Source organism: Aquarana catesbeiana, linkage group LG02 (genome assembly GCF_042186555.1).
Source record: "Aquarana catesbeiana isolate 2022-GZ linkage group LG02, ASM4218655v1, whole genome shotgun sequence".
Taxonomy (NCBI): Eukaryota; Metazoa; Chordata; class Amphibia; order Anura; family Ranidae; genus Aquarana; species Aquarana catesbeiana.
The window spans coordinates 170,699,400-170,714,644 of record NC_133325.1 but is presented as its reverse complement, the minus strand read 5'-3'; the positions used below and the strand labels follow the sequence as shown (position 1 = coordinate 170,714,644).

Below are 15,245 nucleotides of genomic sequence, written 5' to 3'. Positions count from 1 at the left end.
AGATCTCCAACCCCACTATACCTTCAGTCCTCTCTGAGACCTGCACTGAGAGGAATGAAGGTGTAGAATTAGGTGTGTCACAGCCAAGTACTTGTGGGCAATCTGCTTTTGGTACACCGATGTCAGATTGTACCAGGCAAATTTCCCTGCCCCTGCTGCTGCACAGCCGAAAGAAGTTTGCTCCCAGCCATCCACATGCCCAGCGGTTGAATGCTAGCTTGGCAAAATTGCTAGCACTTCAACTGCTGCCTTTTCAGTTGGTAGACTCTGCCCCCTTCCGTGAGTTTGTGGAATGTGCGGTTCCTCAGTGGCAGGTACCCAAACGCCACTTTTTCTCATGGAAGGCAATTCCGGCTCTCTACCAGCATGTGGAAGGCAATGTCCATGCCTCGCTGGAGAGGGCGGTCAGCAGTAAGGTGCATGCTGACTCATGGTCCAGCAGGCATGGACAGGGACGTTACCTAAGTTTCACGGCGCATTGGGTGACTCTGCTGGCAGCTGGGAAGGATGCAGGACAAGGTGCAGTAGTGTTGGAGGTTGTTCCACCACCACGCCTCCAAAATGCTAATGATTGTGACACACCTCTCTCCTCCACCCCCTCCTCTTCTTCTTCCTCCATGGCCTCTTCCTGTGCTTTGTCCTCGGAACCAGCGGTGCTCTGTAGCCATTCAAGGGGCTACGCAAGTACGCAGGCCAAAAGATGCCATGCGGTGCTTGAGCTGGTATGCTTGGGGGACAGGAGCCACACTGGGGCAGAGGTTCTGTCAGTTCTGCAGGGGCAGGTTCAGAGGTGGTTGACGCCACGGCAACTTAAGGCAGGAATGGTGGTTTGTGACAATGGCACCAACCTCCTCTCTGCCCTCCGACAGGGACAAATGACCCATGTGCCCTGTTTGGCTCACGTCCTTAACTTGGTGGTGCAGCGGTTCTTGGGCAGGTACCCAGGCTTACAGGATGTCCTGAGGCAGGCCAGGAAAGTCTGTGTGCATTTCCGCCGGTCATATAATGCCAGTGCTCGGCTGACGGACCTCCAAAAGGAGTTTAACCTGCCCAAGAACCGCCTAATCTGTGACATGCCCACCAGGTGGAATTCAACGTTGGCCATGCTGCAGCGGCTGCACACACAGCAGAGGGCCATCAATGAGTACCTGTGTGACTATGGCACCAGGACAGGGTCAGGGGAGCTTGTTTTTTTTTCCCCACGCCAGTGGGCCATGATCAGGGATGCATGCACTGTCCTGTCACCATTTGAGGAGGCCACAAGGATGGTGAGCAGTGACAGTGCATGCATCAGTGACACTGTCCCCCTTGTCCAACTGTTGGAGCACACACTGCGTGGAATAATGGACAGGGCACTTGAGGCAGAACAGAGGCAGGAAGAGGAGGACTTCCTTAGCTCTCAAGGCCCCCTTTATCCAGACAGTGTTCCTGCGTGCCCGCTGATCACACAGGAAGAGGAGGAGGAGGAGGAGGAGGAGGAAGATTGTGTCAGTATGGAGGTGGAGCCTGGCACTCAGCATCAGCAGCGGTCTTTAAGGGATCAGTCCCAAGAAACACATGGACTTGTACGTGGCTGGGAGGAGGTGGCTGCGGACCATGTCCTTCTTAGTGACCCAGAGGACTCCGGACCGAATGCCTCAGCAAACCTACGCTGCATGGCCTCCCTGATCCTGCAAAGCCTGCAGCCTAAGGATCCTCGTATTTGTGGTATCAAGGAGAAGGACCAATACTGGCTGGCAACCCTCCTTGATCCACGTTACAAGGGTAAGGTTGCGGACCTTATCTTGCCATCGCAGAGGGAGCAGAGGATGAAACATCTTCGGGAGTTGCTGCTGGAGGCTTTGTAACCGATCACAGGGTGCGTCTGTCCACCGACTCGGTCGATCGACTGACCTTCATAAAAATGAATCAGTCTTGGATCACCACCAGCTACCAAGCACCTGATGCTGATGTAACCGAATAATTTTTTTTGAAATCTCAGATCCCTTCAAAGACTGCCTATGCTGATGCTGAGTGACTATCCCTGAGTAATTATCCTCTTCCTCCTTAATCATCACGCTGATAGCTTGTAAGAACATTTTTGGTTCTGGGCACCACCACCAGTGCCTAAGGCCCAATTTTTCAGCCCCTGTTTAACAGGGGCTTGTAATTACAATTTTTGATGCAATACTTTGCAGCAGGGCTCGTTTCTGCGTTACAACTAGAGTATCTGTGAGGGGTTGCAGTGTTGTGGCACCAGCACCAGTGCCTAAGGCCCAATTTTTCAGCCCCTGTTTAACAGGGGCATGTCATTAGAATTTTTAATGCAATACTTTGCAGCAGGGCTCATTTCTGCATTCCAACTAGAGTATCTGTGAGGGGTTGCAGTGTTTTGGCACCAGCACCAGTGCCTAAGGCCTAATTTTCAGCCCCTGTTCAACAGGGGCATGTAATTACAATTCTTGATCTAATATTTCACAGCAGGGCCCATTTCTGCACCCACCAAGAGCGAGTGAGGACTTACAGTGTTGTGGCACCACCACCACCAAAGGCCCAATTTTTCTGCCCTTGTTCAACAGGGGCATGTAATTACAATTCTTGATCTAATATTTCACAGCAGGGCCCTGTGAGGGCTTACAGTGTTGTGGCCACAACAACACCTAAGGCCCAAATTTCTGCTGAGTATATAGGGAAGGCCCCTACTTTCAAACATCTAACTTACAAACGACTCCTACTTGCAAACGGAAGGAGACAACAGGACGTGAGATGAAATCTACCCCTAGGAAGGGAAATTCTCTCCTGTAAGAGTTAATATGTGAAAAACATTTCTCCTTTCCACTGATGCTTTCCAATCCTTGTTCCACAAAAAAACCCAAATTTTCAAAAAACATTTGTCATTGGGACAAAAAGTGAGGTGAAATCTTCTGAAGAGGAGGAAAGACAGCAAAACAAATGTCACAGGGGTGATAACCCTTCCCTATGTTTTCCAAAAAGCTTAAAAAAGATTTTTTGGCTGGAGCTAAATACGTTAAAAATGTACCCGTTAAAAATTACAAACAGATTCTACTTAACAACAAACCTACAGTCCCTGTCTTGTTTGCACCGCCTGTATACTGCTGTTCAGAGTATATAGGGCCTGGTGGCCCCACACCTTTCCTTATTTTAATTTGGGTGCGGGGTTCCCCTTAATATCCATACAAGACCCAAAGGGCCTGGTAATGGTCTGGGGGGTACCCATGCCGTTTGTCTCACTGATTTTCATCCATATTGCCAGGACCCGACATTACATTAAACCCGCAAGCAGTTTTAAATGAGATTTTTTCCTTTAAAAATGACATTTTGTGCAGGGACTGTTCTAAACACGGGAAACACGTGCCACTTTACAGGCATACTATAGACACACCCCAGGTACGATATTTAAAGGAATATTTCACTTTTTTTTTTTTTTTACTTTAAGCATCATTAAAATCACTGCTCCCGAACAAACGGCCATTTTTAAAAGTTTTTTTTGCATCGATACAAGTCCCCTGGGGTAGGACCCGGGTCCCCAAACCCTTTTTACGACAATACCATGCAAATTAGCCTTTAAAATGAGCACTTTTGATTTCGAACGTTCGAGTCCCATAGACGTCAATGGGGTTCTAACGTTCGTGCGAATTTTCGGTCCGTTCGCAGGTTCTGGTGCGAACCGGGGGGGTGTTCGGCTCATCCCTACTCACTAACATGTTAAGCCACTGGATGTGCAGTATAAACTGTATGCAACTGAGGCTACATTCAGCATGCCACACTGTGCTCCAGGTTCGAGCCAAGACTTCCTGTCTCATACCTGGAACACAGTAGAATCTGATTGGTGCTCAGCCATTCAGAGAAAGCTTTTGTATTCATTACTAGAATACATCGCATTCTCTAAATGACTGAGTGCCAATCAGATAAACCCTACTGTGTTCCAGCTATGAGACATGAAGTCTCGGCTCGATCCCGGAACACAGTGTGGTATGTTGTATGTAAACTCAGCTACATACAGTTTATACCGCACATCCAGCGGCCTCATGTTAGTAAGGGACAGGGTGGCCCAAATGAACTACGTAAAGTGTATCAAAAGCTGGAGTTCATTTGTAGCAACTCTAGATTTCATAAGACCCAAAATTCTGATTTAGTAATACTAAATTCTTTTGGCAAACAGTAAAACTATCAGATAGATAATTCAGGCTTGGCTTTCATAGTTATAAATACTCATAGTATAATATATTAAGAATAGTTTGTACAGTGGTTTTAGCAAGTGTTTTCAGGTGCTGGACTACAACAATATAGAGAAGGAGACATTGGGGGTTATTTACGAAAGGCAAATCCACTTTGCACTACAAGTGCACTTGTAAGTGCACTGAAAGTGCACTTACAAGTGCAGTCGCTGTAAATCTGAGGGGTAGATCTGAAATGAGGGGAAGCTCTGCTGATTTTATTATCCAATCATGTACAAGCTAAAATGCTGTTTTTTTTATTTTCCTTGCATGTCCCCCGCGGATCTACAGCAACTGCACTTCTCAGTGCGCTTTCAAGTGCACTTGCAGTGCACTTGTAGTGCAAAGTGGATTTGCCTTTAGTAAACAACCCCCATTGCCTTTTATTCTTCTCTCCCTTTACTGAGATACTGATGTAATGGTGCACCATTCTCCTCTGGCCAACAGGGGGAGAACTAAAGCCAATCAAGCCCGTAAATTTCCATTCAGAGTTCTGGGAAGCCTAGGAGTTGTAGTTTGAGATGTCAGCCATATAATGGGATGAATAGACTCCTTACACTACAGATCCCAATATGCACTGTGCAGTAGGAGGAGAGGAGAGATGATTTTTATTATACTTCCCAGGAAATTCTTCCTCTTGGCACCAAGGGAGATAGAGAGAGGGCACCTCTGTCTGGAAATTCGCCTGTCAGTGGAAGACCATACCAGCAGAGATGCAAGCCTGAGACTTAGAGTGACACCCAGGGGTAGCGCAGCACCACCCACATCACATCACTTGCACCTCTGCTGCAGGGAGACTGGAGCATCAACTCACCCTCTGCTTCCCACTGCTGATCACCAGGGGCTTTCATGGAGAGACTAAGTGGGCCCCCCTTCTACAGAGAGAGGTCCCTGCAGCATCCCAGGGACTGGTGACAGGGCTATCTATCCATTGCTGAAACTGCTAGCAGGGACTGAACCACTGAAAGCAGGACACCAAGTGTACCCAAATCATATTGCACCCATACTGTACTCTATACCACACTTATTCCAAACCTAGGCTACACCAATACCAACTCTATACCACATAATACCAAACCTTTACCGCATTTGAACCACATCAAACTTGCACCTGTGCCAAGACTATATCATATCTATACGGTACCTATACTTCACTGTCGTTAAGTGAAGTGACCCACTTAAAGGGCCCCTCCCATAATAATTATTTACAAGTCACCTTTGTTCCCCTGCCCCCTCCGCTACTATCCTCCTTTTCCTTTGAACAGTGCATACCCAGTCAGTCTAGGACTAGCATCGCTACCATAAATGCACTATGGCAGAATAGTTCCAGCACTCTGTAGATTAAACTTCACTACTGCTACACTTGAGGTGGGCCTGCCACAGTTTATGCTGATCTGGATGCCAAATGCCATCTTACGCCTAGTCCCTACTGTTAATCACTTTGTTTGCTAAATTGTGTTATTACCATTGTTAATCCATTTTATGCTTGCCAATTTAGCAATCATATTGGGTGACAATATATGAGGTTTGGTTTTACTATCTAGTTTGGTGCCCATTTTATTTGATAGCGCTAAAGCTGGGCACAAAGTTTTACTTTCAGTGAATTCCTGCAATATTGTATGTTTGTACACTCGACCTGGTGTGTCAGAGGGGCTGAGGTTCTTGAGAAGGTCAAGGCAAAGAACAGAGGACCCATTTTATCCAGCGGCTCCTACAGGGGTTGCGCTACACAAGGAAAACAGAAGAGCCAAAAAGGCATTTAACACTTATCATCTATATAAAGTAGAACTATGGTTTACTATCAAAAACGGTGCAGCGGCACTTAGTTGTATGTGCATCTGCACTTATATTTTTACCTTAGTCCTACTGAAAAGTCTCACAAACACCTGTTGTTCCTGCCGGTGAAATCATGCAGCTTTTTGTGATGAGGTGGCAATCCTACAGTACTGCTCCTTAATCCAGAGCAGGAATTTCACCGTCATGTACAGCTAATTGAACTACAGTGGGATAAAACGCTTTTGCAGAGGGCATGGCTATCAGCATTACCACTGGTTATTTACAAGAGTGTAGCTTGTCAATCAGCAGGCACTAAGACAAATGATGTGCAATTTGATGTGCAAATAACATCAGCGTTGTGGGGTCCCCCACTGACACTCTGGGCTCCTTCTCTCTGTGTGCTACCATGCCATAGCTGCTTCCTATTGTGGCAAATGTGCAAGATCAATTCCAAACTGTGCTCTGTGTGCCCTGTCCCCTGCTCTCTCCTCACGGGATTTGATTGACACAGTGAGGAGGAAGAGAGAGAGCAGTGCTGGATCAGGCTCAGGTAAGCATTTGGGAAGGCAGGGGGGAGCTGACAATAGAAGATTTTTTACCTTAACGCAAAGAATGCATTAAGATAAAAAAAAAAAAAAAAAAAAAAACCTTCAGCCTTTACAACCACTTTTTTACTGAAACCTTTACATATGTATCCATGGTTATTACCATTTAATTTAAATGAACCACAATAAAAAAAATGTAATCTATATATAGCAACACATTGGGATACCCATAGATATTAACTGGACATCTTCCAGAATCACATATTTGGCTTCCAGTCAAGCTCTCTATAAACTACATGGTTTTCCAGATATACTTTGGCAATAACTGAAAAGGAAAATTCCCTGTTGCCAATGAATGCATACGGCTGGTGATTCAAGTCATGGTATACTCTGAATATGCATGGCTTCATAAGTGTTTGGGGAGGAAAATATCTACTTGTGGTCCAATTATTTCCTCATCACAAATCACTATAATATTTCTACAATGTTTAAAATAAATTTAAAATCTATTTAAGGCTAATATACATAGGTATCGCAATAACAGGAGTTTGTCACCAGCTCTCTATGGAGTCGGTTCACATATCTCCGCAGGGGCTCCGGCGCGATTTGCACAGGAATGCTGTGCGTTTTTGGTCCATTTCAGGTCTGAATTCAGCCAAAAATTCAGGCTGAAATTGGGCCTGAAACGGTGAACGAGGACGCACCCGACTCCTGCTGTGAGCCGCTGCATGCTCATATGTGAACCGAGCCTTAATGTCTTTTCTTCCACCACTAGCAATGCACATATTACACAGGATTGCAGCTGTATGCTTGTCACTTAGTGCCGCATGGTGATTCACCACGATTCACAGACACCTAATGCCAGTGGAGATCTCCAGTTCTCATGTTTAATGTATAGTTTTATGGCATATCTCAAAAGATTTTATATTAACAGCACGTTAATTAGTAATAACATTAAAACTAGAATTGTTCTTATGAAAATAACTGCAAAGTAAAAGTAGAAACATAAACGTGTGCTAGCCCCCTAAAATCAACTTTCTTGCCTGCCAGTTCTGTAGAACAAAAACATTTGCAGATCAGCAATTACCTTTGCATCCTGTGGGTTTTTGTCACCTTTCTTGTCACCATCAGGAGAATCTGGGATTAAACAAGACAACAGTGGTGAAAATGACAGCCCTTGTGTAGCACATTTCATTGCGAGACCTCAAAGCTCTTTTCAGAAACAATTAAAACACGGGATTTGCAATTATTATTACTCATTTATAATTGGTGCTCGTTAACTGCATGGAGAGGATAAAAGGCTAAACTGACCTTCGGCAGAATCATAAGTCTGACCTTCATGTCAGAGACAATATTACGGAAAGCAGCCATTACTGGTTAATCTGTGTGTTTGACATATTTGTTCACAGGTTGTAAGGTGAACTGTACATAATAAAATGTTCATAAAAGAATATACCAAACAGAAGACAACACAGTACTGAATGCTTACATACTTGAACTTGATTAGTTGCCACATTCAAATACGGTAGGGCAAATTCTTACCTCCTTCCTGCTTGCCTTCTTCTGGTTTGGGAGGCTCAGGCTCCTCGTCAATCATAGCAGCAGGCTAATGGGAAATGACCCAGTTATATAAATACAGGCAGATAAAGACAAGGACAATTTTAATAAAATGAGACTCTTTTATCTAAAGACTTCACACAATATTATGGACACAATTATCATATCAGTGCTTGTCTTGTTTTCCATTCAAACACCGCACCAGTTTTCACAGCAAAGAAAGACTGGAAGACCTTGGAAAAGTTCAAGCTTCGATTCTCAAGAGAGCTGATAAAGCAAAAACCATAAAAAAATGCTGTTTTCTCAAAGAAAATGACAGCACAGCTAAAGAAACTACGTATACTATGTGTGTGTGTGTGTATTAAGAAACAAAGTAATTGAGCATAAAACATTTAAAGGCTAACTGGTGTAGAAATCATATACAAATTTGGAGGCACAAGGTCCCTTCATCAACCTGACAAAAGTGCCCTTTGCCATGAAAGATCTAGGTCACTGATGGTCGCCAACATAAATGGTAGCATGATCAAAATGGATGGGGTTTAAGCCATAATTCTGAAGCCACTATGCTAATATTCCACATGAGTACTGCCCTGTTGGAGAGCCTGCCATGTTGATAGACATTTTGGAAAGATGTGTCCTAAAAGTTATAAGGTAGGTCACATGACTGAGCTGCACAAGGATTTAAGTCTTTGTATCAGGCTTAGCTAGGAGAGAAGCAGGTTACGTCCCTGTATAGTTGTATAGGTCAGTAAAGATAATATTTCTATAGTAAACAGCCCTAATAAGCCATTGATTGCCAATGTTTGGATATTGCAGATGCAAGGAACTTGCTAGGACACATCCTGCAGATGCCCTAGAAGGGTTGAAGTATTCTTGACCCTTGAAGTATTCTTGATCCATTTCAGAGTTAACATGATACCACAGTTCAATTCAATTATAAAATTACACAGTCCGGTTAAACAATAGTATTTGTTATGCTAATAGTAAAACATCCTTCTGACTTGGTGCTTCATACATTGGTGGACATTTATTTGACATGCTCCTCTAAAATTATATTGGTTAATTGTTACATAGTAGTTTATTATTTAATGGCAAAGAGACACTTTGCAAGGGAAGTGGCACATTGCAAGTTAACTTCCTCTGCTGACATCCCTCGTCTAATCATGTGCAAGCAAAATGTTGTTTTTTTTTATTTCCCTTGAAAGTGATTGGGCATTCTTTGCAAAGTGAAATTTTACCACATTCATTAAAGTCTGGCAAAATTCCCTTGCAATGTGCAATTTCCCTTACAAAGTGAAGGGCCTATTTATCTGTAATAAACCAATGCAATGGACTTAGATTATAACAGGGAACATAAGTCTAATCCCCAAACTCAGCGCTGCAGACGTACAATACCCCAAAAATAATATTAATGCAATGTGCAACACATTACTGCAACCTTCATTCAATACACCCAAAATAAGTAATAAAATATAACAATAAGAAAGGCGCTGTGAACATAAAATATGTGTTATAGAAAATAAACACCACTGTGAAAGCCCAAGTGACCAGGTGTATGCAAAAAAAAAAAAAAAAGATTAGTCCATCTTGCAACAGTTCTAAATAAACTCTACTCAGGAAAGTTCAGTCTCTCCACCATTAATAAAAAGTGCTTCAGTGCTCAAATAAAGATGAGCCCATCCTGCAACAGTTCTCCCAGCAGACTAGAAGTTACAAGGCAGCAATGCCTCTCTTTTTTTAAGATTGGCATTTAACGCTTATACAGATGACTTCCATCTAACATGGTTTCTGGTCCTGACTCTCCTCTCTTGTGGAACTCCCCATATGGTAAACAATAAAGAAAAAGGGTCTCCAATAGTGTAAATCTGTTTTACTAAAATGTGTTTTATCGTAGTAAAAACACACTCACAAGAAGCTAAAACAATCCAGCATTGCTAAAGATACTCAGCCTGCATGATGTATTAAACCGCGGTCTGACCCAATGTTCACTGTATCACTTCCGCTGACGGGACATCTGATTGCCACTTAACCAGTTTCCCAACGTTATTTGTCACACACTTCATCACTTAGGCCTTCACACTGGTGTTTATATAATGCATATTTTATGTTCACAGCGCCTTTTTTTATTGTTATTTTGTATAACAGAGAACACTGCTCTTGTACTAGGTTCCCTTACTATTTGAACTGTTTTCTTTTCAATTTGGGCTGATAATTTTGCTGTATAAAAATAAAATAAAAAGTAAACTTTTTTTTTATATATCTTTTTGATTGCTCAAGAAAAAAAAAATAGATTGTTAAATGGTGCACTTTTGATGTATTTTTTTCTACTGTATACCCCAGTTTTATTTATTTATTTATATATATTTTTTGAGAACAGAGTGAGCCAGTTTGACTGACATTTTATACAGTATTTTTTTTTTACTTTGTTAGCCATTTTATTCTTCTAATTCAAAGGTTAAAAAAGATACATTTTAAAAAAACACAGCTCATCCAAAAGAAGTAAAAAACATGATAAAGTCTGGTCCAATTTCTCCCTTACATGAGAAAAAAGATTATTTTTAATAAAAATTACAGTTGTTTGTTAGCATTTAGTAAGTTTATAAGGACACATACAGTCCTTTTAAAAAAAATATTTTTAGCAAGAAGCAGTTGCTATGAATTAGACCATTAGAAATTTTGACACGTCTTAGTAAAGCAGCCTTAGACTATGCAAAAATTAGCTCTTTTGCTGCCAAAGCCATTTTTTCATTTTGCACACACATACAAAATTGCATATTTTCTACATGAAAACACAGCTTGACCTGGACCTGGTGAAAAACAAGTTATCCTGGATAAAGGTCAATGAACGCCTTTCGGCCATATTACTCGACAAACAGGCTAATTTTGATAAAGTTTGGAAACCCTGAATTCTTATTTATTGGATGTCTTATGAAGTACTCACAGCCATACTTTGATGTGATAGGGTGCACTCTTTCTCTCATTTTATTCTTCCCCCTTCCCTTTCTCTTCTCATCTTTCTTCTTTCCGAAGTCTCCCCTTTTTTCCTTCTTATTCGGTTTTTCTTACCACATACTCTTTCCCTTATATGTTCCTTTTCATTTGCCAGCAAGCTACACAATAAAAGACCCGATGCTATAAGTGATGTGTGGGAGTCGAGACGGTCGTTACGGTCTTCAGTTTTGCCCTCTTACCCCATTGGGTTCCGTACTCATGGGGACCTATGTGATGAATTGCTGGTCTTCTCATCCCATTTTCCCTCTCTCTCTCCAATTTCCTTCTACAGGAGCGATAGGGAATGTGAATACAGGTATATTTCTTTGCCTTTATACCCTATTGTTGAATATTTGTGATAGCTCATTTATATAAGAGGTGTGCTCATCAAAATATATTCACAAGCTAAATCTATATTATTTTACTTTGAGCTTAGATGTATTGTTATTATATGTTGGCATACTTGCATTTTTATGTTCGACAATGTTGGAAACATGTAATCCTTTTTAAATTTGTAATAAAAATAATTGGAAAAGAAAATGCAGCTTAAACCTCAAAACATTTTATAATTTCTGAAAAAAAGAGATCTTGTAGAACAAAATGGTGGTAGTTGCAGTTTTTTTATGTCACAGGATATTTGCAGTACTCTTAAATTTATTCTTTTAGTAAATACACACAATTGAATTTTAGAACACAAAAACACTAAAAAAATCCCTAATTTGTTTGGTGAACTATAAAAGATGAGGTTGTCTCAAATAAAGAGATACCAAATATGCCAACCACGAAAAATATCAGTACCCAAAATTCTGGCCAATCAGCTTTTTTCTCAGCCGGGGTTCAAAAAATCTAAACCCAAAAATGCTCAGAGCTGAGTGCTTTTGGGTTCATACTTTGTATGACAGATCAGCAAACAGATGTTCATTGCTTTTCTGTTGCTCTCCCTCCTGAAATCTCTCATGTAGGCCGTAAGCACCCAGGAGGGATAAGTAAGCTAGGGACATATCGAGGGCGGGGGAAGGGGGGAGTCAGGCAAGGGGGTTGCATGTTCCCTACCATGTCAAAATGATTGGGAGGCTATTACTACATAGCCATCAGCCTGCAATAAAATGGTCAACAAATTCCCAGCTACTATAGTGGCTGGAAGTCGCTATTGTCTCTAGTGTTAGTGCTAGTGTCGGTGCAGCTGTAACATTTAGACCCCTTTCACACTGGGGCGGTTTTCAGGCAAAGTAGTGCTGGAAATAGCAGAATCTTTGGGGCAGTTTGAGAGCGCTGTATTTAGCGCTCCAAAAACACCCTGCCCATTGGGATGAATGGGCAGCGCTTCCAAAGCGCCTGAAAAGCGATTTGGAAGTACCACAACATGGGAGATTTTAACCCCTTCCTTGGGGTTAAAAGCGGCCCACTAGCGGCCGAAAAGCGCCTCTTAGACCCCTTTCACACCAAGGCGCTTCAAAAATGCCCTAAAAACGCCATAGCGTTATTACCGCGTTTTTACAGTGTTTTAGGGGCGTTATCGGTAAAATTAACGCAACGCTGCAGGCATTTTAACAGCGTTTTTCAAGCGTTGTTGAAGCATCGGGGTAAAAGAACAACTCCACCTCCCTACATCACTTCGTGTGTACTTCCTGGTATCTCGTTAAGGTGAAAGAGGGTAAATAAAGAAGATGGAGTTCATGGAGCTGTTTTTGTTATTTGTGCTACTCTATTGGGAGCATATCCACCAACAGAGGCAGCACCGTCGCTATTGGGTTCATCCCATCCTCCAAGTGCACACCTCAATTGGACAATTTGCATTGCTATACGAGGACTTGCGAGGGCACCCAGACAAGTTCAAAAATTATACTCGGATGAGCATTGCAACGTAAGTATCTATACCTTAATCCCACTCCCACATCCCTAACCCCGCTCCCACTAGTCCCAAATCCCTAACCCTAATCCCAAACCTAATCCCGCTCCCACTAGTCCCAAATCCCTAACCCTAATCCCAACCCTAATCCCGCTCCCACTAGTCCCAAATCCCTAACCCTAATCCCGCTCCAACTAGTCCCAAATCCCTAACCCTAATCCCAACCCTAATCACGCTCCCACTAGTCCCAAATCCCTAACCCTAATCCTGCTCCCACTAGTCCCAAATCCCTAACCCTAATCCCGCTCCCACTAGTCCCAAATCCCTAACCCTAATCCCGCTCCCAGTAGTCCCAAATCCCTAACCCTAATCCCAACCCTAATCCCGCTCCCACTAGTCCCAAATCCCTAACCCTAATCCCAACCCTAATCCCGCTCCCACTAGTCCCAATCCCTAACCCTAATCCCAACCCTAATCCCGCTCCCACTAGTCCCAAATCCCTAACCCTAATCCCGCTCCAACTAGTCCCAAATCCCTAACCCTAATCCTAATCCCACTTCCACTAGTCCCAAAACCAGAACCCTAATCCCGCTCCCACTAGTCCCAAATTCCTTTGATGGTCTGTTTAATCATTCTGATCTTCCCACAATTTCAGTCCTGTTGTTGTAGATGCTCTCATTTCTGCTTGCAATGTTTACCTTTTTGTGAGATCATGTGACTTTTCTACAGCTCAGGGCGGATTATAGGCGTTTTTCAGGCGTTTTTACAGCGCTTTCAATTCATTTCAATGGAGAGGGGCATTTTTGAAGTGCTTTTTTCAATGCCCAAAAGCTGCTCCAAAGATGCTGCTTGCAGGACTTTTCTCAATGCCCCGCCAGCGCAACGCCTCAGTGTGAAAGGGTCCATTGAGATGCATGGGGAGCATATTATGAGAGTTTTATGAGCGTTATTTTTAGTGCTAAAACGCTGCAAAAATGCCTTGGTGTGAAAGGGGTCTTAAACAAAGCTAATGCGGCCATTGCCCCAGTATGCGAGGGGTCTTACGGTGGCAGTATGGTTAAACATCTTTTTCGCATGTCACACAGAGTGCCCTCAGGTCATTTGTGTTGAGCTTAAAGTGGACAGTTTTAGAGATATTCATTGAAATTGTATTTTAAAGAATTGCATAATAATACATATAAAATAAAGTATACCTCTTCTTAAACATGTCAAAGTTAACAGAATCCTTATAGTAACTATAAAGTGTAGAATTTGAAAACTACTTCCTATAAAGGTAAAGTGCAATCTTCATATAAAACATAATTAAGATCTAATTGTCTTTTGTCTTTAGATTCAGACTTTGGATTCCTTACATTTTTCTTGTCATCTTGTCCCTTTTTTCTCTCCTTATTTGCCATGATAACTCCAGTCCTCAGTGTGTCAAACACTGGGTCTGTGCGGTTGGCAGCAGCTGTGGCACAAAGAACAAATATTTCTTATTAATATCAAGATGACAAATCATTTTTATCTCACCAAACCAAAAAGGTGATATCATGTCAATAAAATTGAATGCTTACTGTTAATGCTTGTTTTCTGCATGCTATGACTATTGCTAGGTTGAAAGAAAAAAAAAAAAAAAAAAAATATATATATATATATATATATATATATATATATATATATATATATATATATATATATATAACAAATACATTGTTTAAATGTTTGCCATAATTCTCACCAACACATATTTCACTGGAAATGCATCTGTGAGTAGATCAGTCTGGGATTGTTAGTCAGTGTTGTTGCCACTTACAGAATAACAGCATTTGCAGCTTTTTAAATATATTAAAACCTGAGAACAAAGCTGCATTCGTTTTCTGTTTTCAGGTTCATTACATTTACTCCAAGGACAGAAAAATATCTGTTGATCAGAAAACTTTTGTTCTTGTACCTCCCTGTGGATTAAACTGAAATTTTAAATAATGCTATCAGGTTTCCCAGCTATCTTCCATAAACTCCAGATTAACACCCCTCTATGTACTGGAGATGAGGAGAAGAGATGGAGCTTGAAGTTCAATTGAGGAGAACAGCCTAGAGTGATAATGCTGCTCCTCCCTTGGTATAGAACAGTGTGCTTTGTTACCCTAAGACAGGAAGTGTGATACAGGCAAGATCACCAGGTTAAAAAAAATCTGAAAAAGAAAACAGATTCAGCCACTGCTTCTATGGAATGATAACTTGTAAAACAGTACATACATTTTTTTTGTTTTGTTGATTACTTTTGCTTTTAAAGCATTAGTGTACTTTGTAAATATCATGCTTAAAGCC

General features: G+C 41.9%; 1 protein-coding gene across 2 annotated transcripts in view; it reads right to left on the bottom strand.

The window, feature by feature from the left end:
* The window catches only part of STAC3 (SH3 and cysteine rich domain 3), a 158,975-nt gene that overhangs the window by 12,610 nt on the left and 131,120 nt on the right, over positions 1 to 15,245 (bottom strand). For both annotated transcript variants that reach the window (XM_073613823.1, XM_073613822.1), the window contains exons 5-7: positions 14,288 to 14,385; positions 8,081 to 8,144; positions 7,626 to 7,675 (exon numbers count right to left, since the gene is read on the bottom strand). In XM_073613823.1, the coding sequence (XP_073469924.1) occupies positions 7,626 to 7,675; positions 8,081 to 8,144; positions 14,288 to 14,385 (212 nt within the window). The remainder of the gene's footprint in view (positions 1 to 7,625; positions 7,676 to 8,080; positions 8,145 to 14,287; positions 14,386 to 15,245) is intronic.